The sequence below is a fragment of the Danio rerio genome, chromosome 24 (genome assembly GCF_052040795.2).
Source record: "Danio rerio strain M-AB ecotype USA chromosome 24, GRCz13ab, whole genome shotgun sequence".
In the NCBI taxonomy this organism is placed as follows: domain Eukaryota; kingdom Metazoa; phylum Chordata; class Actinopteri; order Cypriniformes; family Danionidae; genus Danio; species Danio rerio.
In genome coordinates this window covers 8,065,605-8,085,832 of record NC_141044.1, presented here as the reverse complement: position 1 = coordinate 8,085,832, position 20,228 = coordinate 8,065,605, and the positions used below count along the sequence as shown (strand labels likewise).

At 38.4% G+C, this 20,228-nt stretch overlaps 1 protein-coding gene across 2 annotated transcripts; it reads left to right on the top strand.

The window, feature by feature from the left end:
* The first annotated feature begins 3,486 nt into the window (after window positions 1-3,486).
* Window positions 3,487-19,103, top strand: txndc5 (thioredoxin domain containing 5). Of its 2 annotated transcripts, none has more exon segments than NM_213016.2 (10): window positions 3,487-3,715; window positions 5,680-5,832; window positions 5,980-6,085; window positions 6,184-6,280; window positions 9,504-9,619; window positions 9,708-9,794; window positions 12,143-12,292; window positions 13,109-13,191; window positions 14,888-15,017; window positions 17,079-19,103. In NM_213016.2, coding segments are annotated over 10 exon segments (1,212 nt in total). In that variant the 5' UTR covers window positions 3,487-3,548; the 3' UTR covers window positions 17,202-19,103.
* The last annotated feature ends 1,125 nt before the right edge of the window (window positions 19,104-20,228 follow it).

Genomic DNA, 20,228 nt, shown 5'->3' with positions numbered 1-20,228 from the left:
CTCAGGTAGATCTCGATGACTCCCCCTCTTGCTTATTGTAGCTAAGTGTCAAATATGGATGCTGAAGGTGTACTCAGAATTTAGCTAAAATATTTTGGTTTAATTGTTTAGAGTACTTGTTTTTGAACTGTGGGAGGAAACCGGAGGACCCGGGGAAAACCCACGCGACCACGGGGAGAACGAGCAAACTCCGCACAGAAATGCCGTCTGGTTTGGAAAGGAATTAAACCAGGGGCATTCTTGCTGTGAGGCAACAGCGCTAATCGCTGGCCACCGTGACGCCCGTTTGAAAGGAGGGAAAGTAGGGTTGGTTGAGGGGGTTTCTTCTGAGACGAAGATATTGCAATGAGAAAAGTCTGGTTATTTATAGTGAGTTAAGGATCGTCTGATAGGATAATCAGCTAAAGCTGGAACAGCTGTGAACAATCATAAGCACGTGATCCTCTCGAAATTTGTTTATAAATAAACTTTACTTAATTTCCAATGGTATTCTACTGAAGCCTGTTGGACAACATGGAGAGCAGTGAAAGGGGCACAGAACGTTGGCATTATGATTGGCCATATTTCCTGTCAATCAAACTGCTACCAAGGGTCAATTGCACCAATGGAATCAAGTGAGTGTGAAACCAATTACACTCAGACTTAGGCCCCCATGGCAAATACGTCCAGGGTAAAGTCCTCTTTAGTCTGTGCAGAAGAATCAGCTCACCAAGAATATACAAACAAGTACAAGACAAGCTTCAAACATGCCCTCCCTGAACTGTGTGCGTGGTTGTCTAGACACAGGTGTTGCTCTTTCAAGAATTCCCGCCGCATGTATCCCAGACGGGAAAGGAAAACTGATAATTCCAGCAGATTTCCTGCAGAATTCTGGCTGGAGATTAGATTCTCAGCAGAAGAGACCCCATAAAACCCCAATACAATACTGATAGCCATGGTAACCTCTCAGTGCCGTGACCATCCATTCCAGATGAAAGCCTGTCTGAGATTGTTTCCATAACGACTGCTTGGCGTGAGCTGCTGTACTGGGTTTTCCCATGGCGGATTTTATAGCTGTTTGTCAGCATCCGTTCCTTGTAAGTGGATGTGTCCTTCAGCCATGAACTTCAACCTAAGCAAGAAGATGCTATATCTTACTTTAAAAAAATTAAAGAAAACCAAAAAAAAAATTTCTAAAAGTAAATAAGTGATGCCATTTTTATTGTATACGACAGTTTTGCATGAGGAAAATAAGGATGAATCTTTTTCAGATCAATGTGTTTAAAAGGATATCCTGAAGAACAGGGCAATGGTGTTTAGCTTAGTTGATGAACCATGTGCAAGTTCACAAAAGCACATTTTCTTCATTAATTTTTATTTGGCAGAAACGGTCTACTCTCAGATGAATTGTCAGGAAATACTTATTACTGAATATTAAAAACACTGAAATAATGTGCTGTATCTATGGTTACGGTAACTGACTGCTGAAATTCTGCTGACATTTGTGGTATTATTTCATTCTTTAAGCATGACAGTCTGCCACATTTGCTCGCTCTCGCATTTTCTCTCTCACTCACATCATAGTTAGTAATCTCTATCCATCATTTTAGCGAATGAAGAAAATAAACAGCTTGTCCTCCATTCTAATTAATGGTGTTTGGCAAGGACTGCAGCTTTAGTATTGCTGCCCTCTTGCCAAAATAATTATTGTTTACTTATTATTATTCACAATGTTTTGATGCTGCATAGTTTTTAAAGACTTCTTTTATTTAATTAATTATTAGGGCTTTAGGCTTCGCATTGGAAAAAAAAAACATGATTAAAGAAGTCACTAATAAGCATTTTGATATTACACTAATGTATTTTCATCTTAATTGATTTGTCTCTTTGTTTGTTTGAAAATACCTTAATCACATTCTGTAATGCATTGTGTAGTGATTAATGTGAAAAGGAAAAAGAAAAAATAATCCAGCTAATTGACTTGTTGGATGCTAAACGTTTGGAACAGGGGTGCCCAAACTCGATCCTGGAGGGCCGGTTTACTGCAAAGTTTAGTTCCAACCACAATCAGTTTGGACACCCCTGGTTTAGAACATATTGAAAATGAACCTGTCGGTTAGTAAAATATTACATATCATTCATTCATTCATTATCTTTTTCTGGCTTAGTCCCTTTATTAATCCACAACAACCCAATATTTATTGGCTGTTAATTTTTTATATTTGTAAAGAGGTTTTCCCAGAATATTGGCTCATTTTGTTGGTTTTATACATTCAGTCAATGAAAAGCATATGTACATACATATATACATACATATATGCATACATATTTATATATATATATATATATATATATATATATATATATATATATATATATATATATATATATATATATGTATATATATATATATATATGTATATATATATATATATATATATGTATATATATATATATATGTATGTATGTATATATATGTATGTATGTATATATATATATATATATATATATATATATATATATATATATATATATATATATATATATATATATATATATATATATATATATAACATCATTAGAATAAAATAATATGTAAATAAATGGGTGTTTTTATTTAAAAAATAGTTTACTATAATGTAGGCTAATTAAACATTAATATAAACTAAACATTTTTAATTCATATCTTAAACTTTTTTTAATTAGAAATGTTAGTAATTCAAAAATATTACAAATAAATAGCAATTTTCATTGTTTAGACCTGGGTGTCCAAACTCTGTCATGGAGGGCTGTCTTGCAGAGTTTAGCTCCAACTAGCTTCAACTCAACAGCCTGGAAGTTTCTAGTATATCTAGTAAGAGCTTGATTAGCTGGTTCAGGTGTGTTTGGTTAGGGTTAGAAGTAAACTCTCCAGGACACTGGCCCTCCAGAAACGGAGTTTGGACACCCCTGGTTTAGACTTAGGCTATATAACAGGGGTCACCAATCCTGGTCCTGGAGGGCCGGTGTCCCTACAGGGTTTTGCTCCAACTTGCCTCAACACACCTGCCTGGATGTTTCAAGTATACCAAGTAAGACCTTGATTAGCTTGTTCAGATGTGTTTGATTAGGGTTGGAGCTAAAATCTGCAGGACACCGGCCCTCCAGGAACAAGTTTGGTGACCACTGCTATATAAGATTCATACAATAAGCTATACAAAGTATTTTTACATTTAGTATAGGATTGGGTCTTTCGCACTTGCATGGGAGTCACAAATAAAACCACACAAAATCATACATTTTTCTTAATTTTCTGTATATTTTAGCACAATTAATATTCCTGAAATGCACTGTAAAACTTCATGGCTCTCATGAGCCTCCGTACAGCGGTGCCCCGGATGTGCGGACTTGATAAGGGCGCATGCGCACCAGATCAGATCTACAAATCATACGGCTCGCCGCCGGAGCAGTGATAATTGCTCTTTGGGTGTTCTAGATATCAACTCTCTCTACTCATAGCGGCGCACGCACTCACACACTCATATAAACTCACCGCTCCGCTTCATTCGCAGGCCCGGACAGTGTTGATCATGAAGCCGTTTTTAACGAGTTTTATTTATCTGGCGCTATTATGTAGTAGATTATCATGTGACAATGACACAGAGGAGGACGAGCACGCCAAACACACATATACGGTGGAGATGTTCAATGATGCCATCTCTACCGCTCCACACTTCGTCATGTTCTTCGCGCCCTGGTAAAACTGAACACCTTCAACAAACACTTTATGCATTAATATGTGATATTAAATTAAGTGGTGAATGCATTGAGATATATCTCGTGTTACTTCTGGCTTAAACTCCTGAGATTTGTTCATGATCAACTTCGCCAGCCACTTTAAGTCTGCAGGCACGTTCATTATGAAATCAGTTGTGAGATAAAATGCATGCAAAGTTTGCGATGTTCGTTTATGTAAATGCCCGTTGATTAGTTAAAACTATAATAGTGGACTTTGGCTAAAAAGTTAAAATTCCTGCAGTCATAAAGTTTTAGTGTACGTGGCAGAACAAGAACAGCCATGACATCAGACATCACTTCCTCATCAGAAAAAAAAAAAAAAAAAATTCTAGGAATAGTTTTTGGATTTGACCATAAAATATTTAATATTTACTTTCTCATTCTGTGCCATGATAGGGCTTATTTAAAGTGCCTCGTTATCACCTCACTACAGTATTGTAGATGCATTAACTTAACACTGTTATGTTTAAAAAAAGAAAAGAAATCTGTGTTTTCATGCACAGTGTGCATTAATTTGCCTTTTACAAAGATACAGTATCTTTTTGTGTGTGTATATAAAAATATATACTTACCGTCCAATTTATTAGGTACACCTTACTAGTACCAGGTTGGACCTGCTTTTGCCTTCAGAACTTCCTTAATCCTGCATGGCATAGATTCAACAAGGTACTGGAAATATTCCTCAGATTTTGGTCCATATCCACATGATACACAGCATCACACAGTTGCTGCAGATTTGTCAGCTGCACATCCATGACGTGAATCTCCCGTTCCACCACATACTGTACCAAAGGTGCTCTGTTGGATTGAGATCTGGTGACTGCGGAGGCCATTTGAGTACAGTGAACTCATTGTCATGTTCAAGAAACCATGATTCGCGCTTTAGTGCGTTATCCTGCTGGAAGTAGCCATCAGATGATGGGTACACTGTAGTCATAAAGAGATGGACATGGTCAGCAATAATTCTCAAGTAGGCTGTGGCATTGACACGATGCTCAGTTTGTACTAATGGGCCCAGAGTGTGCCAAGAAAATATCCCCCACACCATTACACCATCACCATCAGTCTGAACCGTTGATGCAAGGCAGGATGGATCCATGCTTTCATGTTGTTGATGCCAAATTCTGATCCTACTATTTAAGTTTTGCAGCAGAAGTCCAGACTCATTAGACCAGGCAATGTTTTTATTTTTATTTTCTATTGTTCAATTTTGGTGAGCCTGTGTCAATTGTAGCCTCAGTTTCCTGTCCATACCAACCTTCTGCTGCTGTAGCCCATCCGCCTCAAGGTTCGACGGCGTTTAGAGATGCTCTTCTGCATACCTTGGTTGTAACGAGTGCTTATTTGAGTTGCTGTTGCCTTTCTATAAGCTGGAACCAGTCTGGCCATTCATCTCTGACCTCTGGCATCAACAAGGCATTTGCACCCACAGAATTGCCACTCATTGCCTATTCATTGAGTTGCTGCCATTTGGTTGGCTGATTAAAAATTTGTGTTAACGAGCAGTTGGACAGGTGTACCTAATAAAATGGCCGGTGAATGTATATATGACAACATATATCTTATTATATATAGAATACTTTTTTAATGTGTGCACATTATGGTGAGAGCACAAACTGCAAAATAGTTATTGTTAAGTCATATTCACCTATGTGTATTACTTTTAAAAATGAAATAATTTTAAAGTGACATGTTGAAGAGCTAAATATTCCTGTTGGACATTTTTCTTTTCTCAAATGTGAAGTGTATAATAAAAGTTAATTCAATTATTTTTATTTAGATTTTTTACATCTTAGAGCATTTCACTGCAACAGATTTAGTGATCTTCTAAAATAACTTTTGTAATATAAAGAGATGTATATGTAATAACCTAGTGAACAGTGTCTACATAGTGCTAAAAGTGTTCATGTTTGTTGTGTACAGGTGTGGTCACTGTCAGAGGCTGCAAGGAACCTGGAATGAGTTGGCAGACAAATATAACAGTATGGAGGCTCCTCCTGCGTATGTTGTGAAAGTCGACTGCACAAAAGACACTAAGTTTTGCTCCAGTGAACATGGAATCCGTGGATACCCAACGTAAGCACCGTTTATAACAGCACATTATCTCCTCCAACCATCTCTTAAAGGATGATCAACTAACCTGACAGTCATGTGCTTAGGCTAAAAGTTAAATGTGGTTTGATTAATCATTGACTGGCTAACTGTCCTGTGTTTGTCTTACAGTCTGAAGTTGTTTAAACCTGAGCAGGAGGCTGTGAAGTATCAGGGCCCACGAGACCTGCAGGCCCTGGAGAACTGGATGTTAAAAACCTTGCAGGAGGAACCTGAAGTAATCAAATTACTCTAGTTTGAGTATTTAGTTGAGGTCTTGTAATTGTCACTGTTAAATAGTTTGTTCTTATTTTATCTGTCCCTTTTTCATACCAGGAGCCCCAGAGTGAACCAGAGCCACCCAAAGTACCCGAACCCAAACAGGGCCTGTATGAACTCACAGCTACAAACTTCAAATCACACATCGCTAAAGGTAGAAGCTCATAACCAGCCTGGGACTTCTCAATTTTTGAATGACAAACAATTTAAAGGGGATGTTACATGCTCAATCGCAATAATCTAGTGCCTTTAAAGCAGTACTGCATCCACTTTTTTTCTTAAAAATCTTTAGTTTTTTTATTATTTAAAAAAAGTTAGAGCATTCTGATTCTCATCCGAGGAGACCGAGTTGTGGGCAGACCTACTGAGTCTGAGTCATAGATTACATCCTGTCATATCACTGCATAAAACCAGGAAACGGCTTATAATCGTATCACGTTGACTCATACAATCACAGCACTCTGATCAATTTAGGTTGCCCCCTGGTGTGTACCATCACGCCAATGTGCTTAGAACATTCAAATTCATGCATTGTAAAAAGCACACTAGCTACGTTTCCATCCACCTATTTTTATGCACATTTAGGATATGCGCATTAATAATCGATTGATGGAAGTGTCAAGATGCACATCCATTTTGAAAATGCACATAAAAAATGCATGAGCATAACACTTTTACAGAACAAGTTCCAGTATGTGCGTTAAAAAAGGTCATGTGATTTTGTTATAGAGATCATGTGATGATAAAAATGTGTGTGAATGGACAAACCAGCAAGCTGAGCTCTTTGTAAAACACCAGGGGCCTCATGTACGAAGACTTGCGTGGAAATCGTACTAAAACATTGCGTACGCACAAAGCTGTAAATGTGCGTACGCCGGAAAAAATTCAGATGTATGCGTACGCCGAATCCCACGCATATTATTTGTACATCCGAATGAACGTGAAACTGAGCGCAAAACCCCTCCCTGCCTCCTCCCCCGTATGAATATGCTAATGACTCTACTTTGGCAAAACCCAACGAAAAAGCAAAGGCAAAAGCAAGAAAAAAGAGAAACCTTGAACAGAATGTGAATTGGAGGTGCTCCGGTGGTAGACCGGAGAAAAACGGTGTTATTTGCAAGTTTGTTCTCCGGAATTAATAAAAAAAATAAATAAATAGAGTGGGGAGAGTTGATGCGGTTAACATGGTTAAATCTGAACATCGCACTGAGTGGATTAAAAAAAGAAATAGTGAGATGTATAAGTGCAAAATGTTATAGTGCCCTTAGCAGTCTTGGTGGCGCAGCTCGTAAAACACATGTCAACATGTTTTGACACGTTCGAGCATGAACTCGGTTCGAATCCAGCTTCTGATGAAGTCATTCTTCTATTTTTCTCCCCCGCTAAATATCAGATTTTGCCTAATATTTATCACGAGGAAGACAAGTAGGAATCATTAATAAGTCTGTGCATCATATTTTTTTGCACATTTATTGAATGGAAATGTTTCTGATTCACGCATGCAAATTCATCTTCAGATCGTGTCTTTATAGCAACGTGCGTGCAGTAGATCGCTCCGATTACATTGGGAAAACCGGCGATCGCTGCAAATTGTGCTTTAATGTTTGGCTGGTCAACTGCATGGTATGGAAACCTTATATACCTGCTAGATGAACCTGTCTCATACAGCTGCCATTGCACGGCTCAAAGAAACTTTGTAGAGTGCAATTTAACACAACTGCCTCTAGGAGTTGTCAATGGAAACAAAACAGACACGCACAAAAAAATGTGCGTACGCCAGCCATGAAGTTGGCGTGGAGCTGCGCACATTCCCACGTTCATCATTAGAAAATCCAAACGTGAGCAATTCGGAGCGTGAAACCTGGCGTACGCAAAGTTTTTGTGCGTATGCAGCGTTGATGCATGAGGCCCCTGAAATGTTGCTTTGGTCATACTAAAACGCTGTAACCATTTCAATATTAGTGGTATTATATTATTAATTACCTCCAGAACCAAGAGCGTTTGTGCGTCTCTCTTCTTTACACGTCAGCTGTGTGTCAGGATTGTCTTCTGAGGCCGTACTCAACACTAGGTACAGTTGCCTCGAACCAGGCCAAAGCTCCCGTCTCCCCCGACGGCCCGCGCTCACACCACAAACGGGCCTCGGCACGCTTACGTCATCGCTGCGGCGCTGTTCAGTGAGAAGCACTCTCTCACTCAGCAGCACAGTGGAGATTTCTCTAGTTATATTGTTTCAGTCGTTTGTTACGCAGTGATATGCAGTCAAATGTTTCGCCACACAGTCCTTAGGGATGCGGTGACACGCAGTGAGATATTTCGCCGAACAGATCTGCCACTTTTGGCGCTCAAAAACAATCATAAAGCTCTCGTGCTGCAGGGATGAGGAGGTCTGCTGAAGCCGTGCAGCTGTCGTGCTGTGAGGAGTTCTCGTCTTTAATAAACTACGGCAGTTTGCGTTCACTGAACAGTAAGAATGATTAATAAATCTATATGAAACAGCCCCGTAAAAGTCACGTCTTGCTTTCAGTTTCGGCCTTTGGCGCGTTTTGCACTCACACACAAGCGTATTGTGCCAAAGCCCAAGTGAACCGCCCTCTTGCGCACCTCTTCCAACCGGGCCAGGGCCAGCCAAGTGAACCATGCTTGAGCCCGATTCACCGCACTCACAATTCTCAAACGATCCGGGAAACGGGCCTGGGCACGGTACGGATGGCATAGTGTGAGTAAGCCCTGAGGCGCAAGTAATTTATTAAATGAAGAAAAGATTCACGCAGCCTCTCCTACCACAGCAAATTCCATTTTTACTGTTGATATTTGCTGCCTGTTTCTAACTCTCTCAAACTCTCTTTTTATGTTGCATGTTCAGTCCATCTGCCAAATAAATGAATCCTGTTAGAGAAAGAGGCAGGAAATGATGCCCTGACTTTGACGGAGCTGTATATGTTTCCCACTTTCAGATGTTGGAAGGACACATAAATGATGTTGCATAGCTCTAATGTCGAACTTGCCAAGTTTTTCATTTACATCTTCATTTATCATGCTGTCATTTAGGTTACGCTAAATCAGAACACTTCCACATTTCCAGAACTGTTCTGTGTATGCATAGTTGAGACAATTTGTGATGGTTCAGTTGAAAAATAGCTCTGTAACATCACATAGCGGTGGGTGGCGTGAATCTTGAGTGGTTAAGCTGTGAAGTGACATTGTAAATGTGCTCCTCTACATGCAAAAAATGTTTAGTCTGCAACACAAATGTATTTATTTATGGTCTTTTTTTAATGGTTTTGATAAAAGCCAAGCATAGGATGTTATCATACTTGAGATATATGATATTATATTTCTTATAGAGTTTGTAACAGTGCTGTTCTCTTTTGCAGGTTCTCACTTTGTAAAGTTCTTTGCACCATGGTGTGGGCATTGCAAAGCCATGGCTCCAACCTGGGAGCAGCTCGCCAGCAGCTTTGAGCACTCAGACAGTATCAAGATTAGCAAGGTGAGAAAGGCCACCGTGGTTGTTCTCGTTTGATGTTTTTTTTTTTCTGGTTTGTGATTTATCTATTGGTTTTCTTGTTTTGCTAAAGGTTGATTGTACTCAGCACTATGAAGTGTGTTCAGATAATCAGGTTCGTGGTTATCCAACGCTACTTTTCTTCACTGATGGAGAAAAGGTAAGAACATTTAAGGACAGGCTTAAAGTTTTAGGATGTACATTTATTATGTATACTGTTAATATTACTACTTAATTGTTATTTTTTGATACATTAACCCGCACTAACACCCATTCATACGGTGCGTCAACGCTTCCCATTAACTTTGAATGGGTGGTGTCAAGCGTTGCTGAACTGCATTGTGGATCCATCAGCGCCACTTCACTGGCGAAGCTCGGGACTTTCTCATCTTTACAAGCGCCAGCGGAAGTGTCAGCCAATCAGATCACTGTAATATAAATACACCAGCTCAGACTGTAGCCGATTGCTGATTAATTTCATTGGCTGACGGTGCTTTTAGGTCTGACAGTGATGAGCTGCGTTGCGTGTGAAAGATCTTACAACTTGACACCAAAAAACACAGCGCTCTCAAATGTGACGCTTTAAAAGACATCAGCGTAACGCTCAAACACGTCTGTCAAGTGTGTGTTTACGTTGAAAAACAATAGAAAAGTAGCACATTGGAGAGGAATTGTTAGGTGTGAACTAGGGCTGGGCGTTTAAAATATGTATTTATTGACCAAACACCGTTGTCAATATTGATTATAAAAAAAATGAAAAAGATTTGGTATGAATCACTATAATGTTACTAAAATGTGGCTGCTGAGCATGTGCCTTGGAAGCAATGCCAAAAAGCTTAGAGTGTAGGTTTTCAATGGAGGTGCTCGACTTGCACTGCGCACATATGGAAGGGATGGGCACATATGACTCTCATGCATTTTCCAGGCGCACTCAGTTGAAAACATCTGAACTTTTCCAAAATGCTGCAAGTGCTCTATGATTCATGCAAGGAAAACTAACCAATCTGCTTTACACTTTACATGCAATATACACATTTCAGTAATAACGGCAGACTAATTACCTCAGACAAACACTGCGCACCCAAACGTTACAGTGCTTTTGACTTTTCTCTATAAACTTGCTTCAAATAATGCAGCAATGGTTTGTCCATTTGTCATCCTCTGAGAAAACGGTTGATGATCACCTAGTTAAGAGAGATGCCAGGGCTTGCAGTTCTGGTCAGAATAACAACACATGCAAAAATGAGTGCCGTAGCTAGCAGCAGTGAGGAGATAAAAAATAAAATAAATAATAAATAAAAAAGAATCGCCAGTGTGGCTTTTTGGTTTCTTTTCTTGTGCATCTCAGCCACTAGCACCCCATCTGAAAGTTTTTTTTTTTTAGCATAGGGGGTAATCTAGTCATTCAACTTCACATTTTGTAATGTTCAGCATGGATTTAAATAATAATGATCATTGGTTCCTTTACTTGAAAACTCAGATTTTATTATCATAATTTTTGTTTACGGAGCTGTATCATCATTATTATTCACACCTTATATATGTTGATCTGCCTTAGGCAAGGCAAGGCAAGTTTATTTATATAGCACATTTCATACACAGTGGCAATTCAAAGTGCTTTACATAAACAAGAATAAAAGAAACAAGTAAAAAAATAATAATAAAAATAAATAAATAAAAACAAATAATAAAACTTATTTCAAAAACATAAAAACAGGTAAAATGTGATATAAAAGAATGAAGAAGAGGAGAAAAACATAATAGCGCAATCTGTCGGACGCAGCACAGTGCTCATTCAGTAAAGGCACAGCTAAACAGACGTGTTTTTAGTCTTGATTTGAATGTGCCTAATGTTGGAGCACATCTGATCATTTCTGGAAGATTCCAGCAGCCCCCCCCCCCCTGAAAGCTGATTCACACTGCTTTGACTGAACTCTTGGAACTTCTAGTTTATATGATCCTAATGATCTGAGTGATCTGTTGGGTTTGTATTCAGTGAGCATATCTGTAATGTATTGAGGTCCTAGGCCATTTAGTGATTTATAGACCAGTAATAATACTTTAAACTCTATTCTGAATGTAACTGGGAGCCAGTGTAGTTGCACACACTTTTGTAACATTTTATTTATCAAGTCTTAAGAGTCTCTTCTTTAACACTTCTGTTTATTTTATTATAAAGAGATCAGAGATTTAGTTTAAATATTTTTGTTTTTGACTTAACTATTTGCCTTAGTAAAGTTGGTAAATTAAAATAGTTAAAAGTAGTTAAAAATCCTAATATTCCTAAATGTGTTAAAAAATATTCAATAATTATAAAAAAATAAAACGATAAAAACAATTAATTGTATCAAATTGTCAGTAGGTGGTGTTTTAAATGTTATTTATTTATTTATCAGGAACCCCATTAGCTACTACCAAAGGGAGTGGCTAATGGGGACTACTTAAAGGGAATTATATTGTTTACACCGAACAACAATGGCAAGCTGTGTATACACTGTATGTTTTCAGATCGATCAGTACAGAGGAAAGCGTGATCTGGACTCGTTTAAAGAGTTTGTGGATAACCATGTGAAAGCTGCTGAATCTAAAGATGAACCCGAGAAAGAGGAGGAGCACACTCACGAAATCCCACCCAGCGCTGAACCTGAGAAACAAGAGGTGTGTGACTGCATTTTCACACAATATGGGTTTTGTGTACTGCTTGGCACCATTCGAGATTTGATTCGTTTGTGTTTGCGGACAGATGTTTGAGCTGCAGACTTTTTGGCTTGTAGAAGCAAATTTGCATCTTGAAGCTGAGGTAGTAATTATGGGCAGAGCAGCTATTTCCTCCTGCTGATGCAAATGTGCATGTGTGCGTGCGCGTGGGTTGGTGGGCAGGAGTGGAAGGGGTGGGCGGGGAACTTAAAGGGCTGTTATTTTGTTTTGTTAATTGGCTTTCCTGTTTAAGCTTGTCTTTTATAAAGGGATTCTAGCAGGCTGGATTTGTTAGATGGCTAAAGAATGTCCCACATGGGACTCTTTTACCACTTTCTAAGTAAAGACAACACTTTTAGTTGGATGATAGTTTTAAATAGGGCTGTACTATATTGGAAAAATCTAGCATTACAATATTTTTCATTCTGGGATTAGACACATTGCGATAACGATGCTGAAACGATATATTGTACAGCCCTAGGTATAAAAGACTGTAAACCATCAGACTCGCCAATGCTTTCGAGATGAGACCTTGGTCTTAAACACCGTTCTGAAGTGATGTTGTAATTAAGGAAGCAGATGTATTTAAACTACATTAGGATTATGATCACCTGATGGGCATTCTCTAGGGTTTATACTGTGAGCTGTTCTGCCCTGTAACAGAAATTTTGTGCTGTTAGTATAATTAAGGCATTAGGTAACACAATATGAAATTGCTAAATGCAGGCACAATTTGTTGCAACTAAAATTATATCTCTATTTCTTAATTTGTCTCAGTCCAATGTTCTGGTCTTGACCGAGAGCAACTTTGACGAGACTGTTGCCAAAGGACTCTCCTTCATCAAGTTCTATGCCCCATGGTAAGTGTAGAAGTGTCTCATTTGACTTTTCTTTCTTATAGTTTAATAACAGTGCTGTTTATAATTTTAAAAAGTAGCTGAAATTGTAGTACCTGATGACTTTGTGTGTGTGTATATATACACAGAGAATAGGGAAAACCAGTGGCGCAGCGGACTGGTCCACAGGGCAAGCACCGCGGGGGCACCCCGCGTGATTAGTGGGCCCCGCGTCGTCGCGATCTTCAATAATTGAAAATCTGGCAATCGCAATAATCAAACTCTTGGGAACAACTGTGGTCGGGACCAAAGTTCAAAGGTCTGTGTTCTCTGAGCACCTCTCAAACGGTGGACTACTTCATTTTGATTGCTTACCGCCGAACCACGTCATAGCTCATTACCATAAAGTTGACTTGATTTCAACTCCCCTCGACGCCCACACCGGAAAAGCTGCGCCGCGCTGTTTCTCGCCGCCGGTTCTCATTGAAAATGAATGACTTCTGCTACTTTGACGCTGTCAGCGCTTTCGGTTTGCGATTGCTCCTCAGTTTGTGAAGGCTTCCCCGCGTTGTCGCTCCACCCCGCCCCCTTTCCCGCTCCTTAGTTTGTGATCGCTCCGCAATTTGTGATCGCTTCCCTGCATTGTCGTCCCCCCCATAATCAGGGGGCCCCGTCAGTGATCCCTGTAGGGGGGCCTCCGCATTTTGCGCTACGCCACTGGGGAAAACATAAAGCAAAACATAAACTGTACTTGAGTATTAATAAGTTAATTTTTCGAACATCCAAATGTACTCTTACACTCCTGAATAGGCTGCAGTGTCCAGGAAAGGACAAGTATAATTCCATCAGTAGTACAACACCTATCCTTCCTCTCAGAAGTTTACACCCCATTCACACAGGGCTTCAGCGTCAACGCTTGACTGAGGGCGTGTCTGAAGTTAGGGCTGATGTAATCATCACAGCAGCGTCAGCCAATGAAATTAGCCAGCAGTAGGCCACTGTCTGGTGTATTTGCATAAAGCGATCTGATTGGCTGACACTTCCATCGGTGCTTGAAAAGTTGAGCAAGTCCAACTTCTGCAGCAAGCAACACCTCTGAAGCGGCATTGACGGATCCACAGTGCAGTTCTGCAATGCCTGACGTCACCCATTCAAAGTTAATGGAAAGCGTTGACGCTGAAGCCCCGTGTGAATAGGGTGTTAAAAGTGTAGAAATTAGAGGCCGATAACTGAAATCATACGTTTACACTCATTAAAATGATCTAAATAATTAGATTGTAAATGAAATATATATTTTTGTTAAACATTTCAAGACATTGAAACTTGCCAACTTAATGTTGCCAATTTGACCACCAAATCGGTTTCGCCAAATTGTCTGCTTGGTCTTTTACTTTATCTTGTGATAAGTAGCAAGTATTGTTTTGGTGATTATTTAAATGTGTAAATATTGTTATTTGTATTGTTAATATCTGCATTTTAAAATACTTCATTCTGTGTTGTTTGTCCATGACAAAAGTCCCCACGAGTGTGTGCATTCAGTTTTAAGTCCCCATTAGTATATACAAACAAGAGTTCACACACAGAATGTACCCTCCTTTATCTGTTCTTCTGATCATCTCAAAGCTTTCTTAATGGCTGATCAAAAGACCTGCCTGTCTCTGATTGGCCGAGCTCTACCTCTGTCGTTCAGCATGTCACGCAACATGTTCATTTGTTTAAGGTGCGGTCACTGCAAGAACCTGGCACCCACCTGGGATGATCTATCACAGAAGGAGTTTCCTGGGCTGACTGATGTGAAGATTGCCAAAGTGGACTGCACAGTGGAGAGAACGCTCTGCAACCGATTCTCAGTGAGTCTCACACATTTTGTCTCCAGTACAAAGTCGCAGTTTTGTTGAGTGATCAGCAGCAGGGGGAGTAACTAAGTATTGTGGATGTTTGAGGGATTGGGTTGATACAACTACGTATTAGTGGCAGAGAAGCTTTTTTTTTTTTTTTTAATGAAGACATTCTTCAGCCACTTCCAGAAACTGGCCCAAGCTTTACTGTCTGCCAGGAGTGGGAATTGCTGTGCAAATGTTGCTGTCAGTTACTTTCCACCAAAATATTCTAGTTTTTGATCATTCCAATAGGATATATTTTTGTGAAAGCAAGCAGCTTGTCAGTGTTATGTATTAATCGTAGCTTTTAAAATCCATACAAATAAGATTGAAGGAGTTCATACGATGTTGAATTGTAGGTTTTTGGGGATCGTCACATTCTCTTTTGCATGACCTGAATCACTTTTCACATTAGAACATTACATTTACAAACCAATAGTTTGCATAGCAGGACATATCTGTTAGTCGATTAGTGTTTCTATTATTCTAAGTTATCAGATGGTATGTTTAATTCATATTTTTGTTCATTTTAATTGGAGTCTGAACCATAAACATTTCCTTTCTTTGATATGATTGGCCAAATGAGTTGTTTTGGCTTGGTTCAGGGTCAAACGTTTAATTTTTAAAACTGTCATCTTAACATGAACTCTTGTGCACTGTTCAAATGTGCTGCCCTTTTATTATGTTCAGGATGAAAACATCCACTGAATTAAACTGCTGTAAAAATGCATCAGATAAATAGTTTTTACAATTTGTTTGTTTTGCAATTTGTTTGTCCTCAGTCCTGATCAAAACTACTAAATTGTTTAGGATATTAAAGGATTTTAACTTTTTAATTGCCAAGTCCACAAATGATGTTACTGATTTAGTGAAAAAAACACAATGACGTATTTTTTTAATATAAAAAGTAATTAAAAAAGTAACTAAATTATTTAGCATTTTGTTTATTTTATTTTTATTTTTTTCAGTTTAATAAAAATCAATTTTCTGTTTAATATTTCATCATTAAGCATTCAAAAAAATTGGATAAAAATAGTCTCGTTCTCGTAAACCCAATTTTGTCTCATCTCGTAGAGTGTCTCATCACACTCCTAATAAATAAATAAATAAATGAATATATAGTAAGTAGTGCTGTTGCCTCACAGCAGGAAGGTTGCTGGTTTGAGTCTCTTCTGGGTCAGTTGGTGTTTTTTGTGTGGAGTTTGCATGTTTTCCCTGTGTTCGTGTGGGTTTCCTCCAGTTGCTCCGGTTTCCCCCACAGTCCAAAGACATGTGGTACAAGTGAATTGGGTAGGCTAAAGTTGTTAGTAGTGTATGAGAGTGAATGAGTGTGTGTGTGGATTTTTCCCAGAGATGGGTTGCCGGCTGGATAAGCATCCATAGCATAAAAACATGCTGGATAAGTTGGTGGTTCATTCCGCTGTGGTGACCCCGGATTAATAAAGGGACTAAGCCGTAAAGAAAATGAATGAATGAATGAATGAATGATTGAATATAGCGTGACGGAATTGTTTGTTTCCAAAATGTGGGAAATGCTTAACATTTTGTTGAATTTTTTTCATTTATTTATTTATTTTTTTTATTGAAATGATCAATTGTAGAATTCTGAAGGGTTTGCCATATAGAAAGATACAAGGAGTATGTGAAATGATTTAGTCTGCAAGATAGAAGGGTAGGCAAAAAGCTTCCGGATGGCTAACAGCTCCAGTGATGGTAAAATGTGTCCACAAAATGCACATTTCAGAACATTCCATTACACCATAGGAAATTAAGACAACTTGTGTCAATGCTTTTTACATGATTTACACGATCAAATACTTGATTTAACGTTTTTAACCAACGCTTTTCTATAGTGACTGACATTTGTCTTAACTTGTTCTTCTTGGATGTTAATGAAATGCACATGAACCTAGGTGGGCATTTTCCAAAACTCTTAAATCATCTCTAAAATCATACATTTTCATAAAACTCCACTAAGATGTTTAACAGAAACCAGACATTCCTTAATTTTGTGATTGTTTATCATTTCAGGTGCGTGGTTACCCAACACTTCTAATGTTCCGGGCGGGGCAGCAGGGGGAGGAGCATAACGGAGGGCGGGACTTAGAGAGCTTGCACAGTTTCATCATGAAGCAAGCAAGAGACGAGCTGTAACCCTTCCCTCATTTCCCATCTTCTTCCTCCACAAGACAACACTATCTACATTCACAATACTGTCAGGCACACCTCATTTCTGTTCCACAGCTGCTGAAGTGAGGACAATCTCTTCCACATGATACAATGTGAATGTACATCATTTCTTCAAGACCATTTGAGATTATTACCCTGATTTTGCCCCTTTTTTTCCTTAAAAGTAACACTATTATTATTTAAGATGCGTCTTTTGTAATAGTTAACGGTCATAGGGTTGCACGATATTGGAATTTGATACCAATTTAAATTTTAAAAACGTCCGCTTGAGCACATCCTTAAATGGAGCTGATTTGACATTGTCTGTGATTGGCTGTGAAGGTCATCAGTTCACCAAACTTACTGCTGTTTACTGAGTGTATACACCGATACTGGAGCATTTCAAAGTCACGTCGATCAGCTAGTTTGTCTATAAGCTGACATAAAAGTGATCCGCTGATGTATCGCGGCTTTAAAACACTCCAGTTTCCCTGTATCTGTGTTTACACAGTAAACAGCGGTGAGTTTGGTGAACTGATGACCTTCACGGCCAATCACAGTCATTTCTGTTGAGCACGTGAACACAATGTCAAATCAGTGCTCAGTTTAAACCTTTAGGTATGCTGGCACAACTCCGATAAATATTAATAAGCAATTAAAATGATGATAACCTATGGCTTAAAGGTCAACCAGGTGGTTGTGATGCCTGTTAAAGGGTTAAGAATATACTCAAGAGCGCTAAAATGTTAGCGGGAAATGGACATTTTTCAAATTTCAGTATCTATTAGTTCCGAATTCCAGTATTGTGACAACCCTATTGCAAACCAAGCTGAATTTCCTCATCTGTAATTAAGAATAAGAAGATATGACCTCAGGGAAACAATGTACCATCTTTAGAAAACAATGGCGTACCTGTTGTCTATTCTGTGTTTTCTCAGTTCAGTGTGATACACACTTGGAAACAGCACTTTGACCACCTACTAAGTCTTTCTGTTGTGGATTTTATTGAAAACAACCAGACGAAAGATGTTTTAGGCAGTCTGAGAGATCTACTCAAACCAGACATGACCGAGCTAGCTGGTTTAGATTGTTAGCCATAATTAAAATCACAACATTCGAACCGGCTCAATGGCCAGCAGGCCACTTTAAAGTGGTTTAAGCTGGATTTCTACAGAAAGGAGGGTTGGTTAACTACTTTGAATGGTTAATCTGTCTTCTAAACGTTCTTAGTGCTTATAGGAATATCAGTGGGTTGACATTTTAGGTCTGTCCGCTGTATTGGCTTTGTATAATGCATTTTTGTTAATTTTACAAGGATAACACAGTGAATCGATGGAGAGTTGATCATTATTGCTGTATAGTTGACAGTTTATGGGGAAAACAGCGAGTTTAGTTTATTTTCAGATTTTTGTTTATTTTCCAGGTTTTTTCTTTCATTTGAATACACTTATTCGTTTTTGAAATTTTGTCTGTGATGCTGTTTTGGTCAGCCACTTTTATTATTGTTAGTATTTACGGTTTAAAACTCTTGAATTTCAGACACTAGCATAGCCGAGTATCATTGATTTAAAGCTCTGATGCACTCCAGTGGTTTCATTGATTTAAAGAGATGCAATTTACATCTTTCCTTTCAAATGTTCCCACACTGAGATGTTTATTTTTCTCTTTTACTGGATCTGAAAGAGAAGGAAGGGAAAAGCAATCAGAGAAACCGCATATATTCAGTGAAGTCTTTATGGGAGGCACGTGGTCAAGGCCGACCTCAATGAAAAACGCAGTATTTTTGTCCTGTGAGAGAGGGGTACATACACTGCCCGGGGGTTTTTGTACAAAAATAAAAAAGGCACATTGTGACAGATTTCATAATAAAATGTCTTTTTCCAAAAATAGCAGTTTTTAATTCTTCCCTTTCTCGTTATGTGATCATTGTGGAATATGGTTTATAAAAGGAGCAATAAATAAACTCATATATACAAGTATATACATACAAGCAACTAAATATGGTTGAAACATGTAAACAGCAGTTTATAGGAGGTATGTGATACAATTAGGGGTGGTAATTGTAAAAAAACACAATAACAGTGTATTTACATAAAAAAAATACAACATTTGGGTTGTATATCACAAGGGCTGGCAGTATGAGGGTGTATATCGTTAACATGGAATAAATTTTCGACTAATAGATTTATTTTATTCAAAGTATATTGACAAATAAGTTAGTGTGACTAACTCTGACTGGAGCACTTGTAGTAAGATCTTGTTAGTGGTCTGAGGTGAACAATTAGCTATGATTTAGCTTAACTGTGAGTACAGAATAACCAAATAAAGTTATTAAAAATCTGAAGAAGTATTACTTTTATATATTATAAGTCTTATTTGTTGATATTTCTGGAGTAGATCCACTACAGTGGGCGAATTACGTATTAAACACGTCAACATTTTTCTCAGAAAACCGGTTTCTAAAGGTGCTGTTGACGTGAAATATTCACTGCATGTTGATAACAACCAAAGAAATCCATATATGCAAAAAAAATCTAATGAGTTTACAAATGAAGTTGTGTAATAAACTGAAATGACACTTTGAAAAAGTATTGAACACATGAAGGAAATGTAGAAAGGCAGTAAAAGCCCTGACAGCAACTGAAATCTCACAGTAGTTCGTCATTGTGAATTAATATTAGCTGCTTCTGTCCAACATCTACATTATCAGGAGGAAACCAGGGTGGACATTTCAGCAAGACAATGATCTAAAACGCAGCCAAGGAAACTATCAAATGCTGTCAGAGAAAGAAAATCAAGCTGTACAATGGCCTAGCCTATTACCTGACTTGAACCCAATAGAAAAGATCAGACTTGATAGATGAGACCCACAGAACCATCAAGATTTGTACACACTGTTAAAGCCTGTGACAAAATCACACCTGAGCAATGAATGTGACTTCATTCTACATATGAGAGAGAGGCGTCTTTAAGCTGCCACCACCAATTAAACCTTTTATATGAAATATTAAA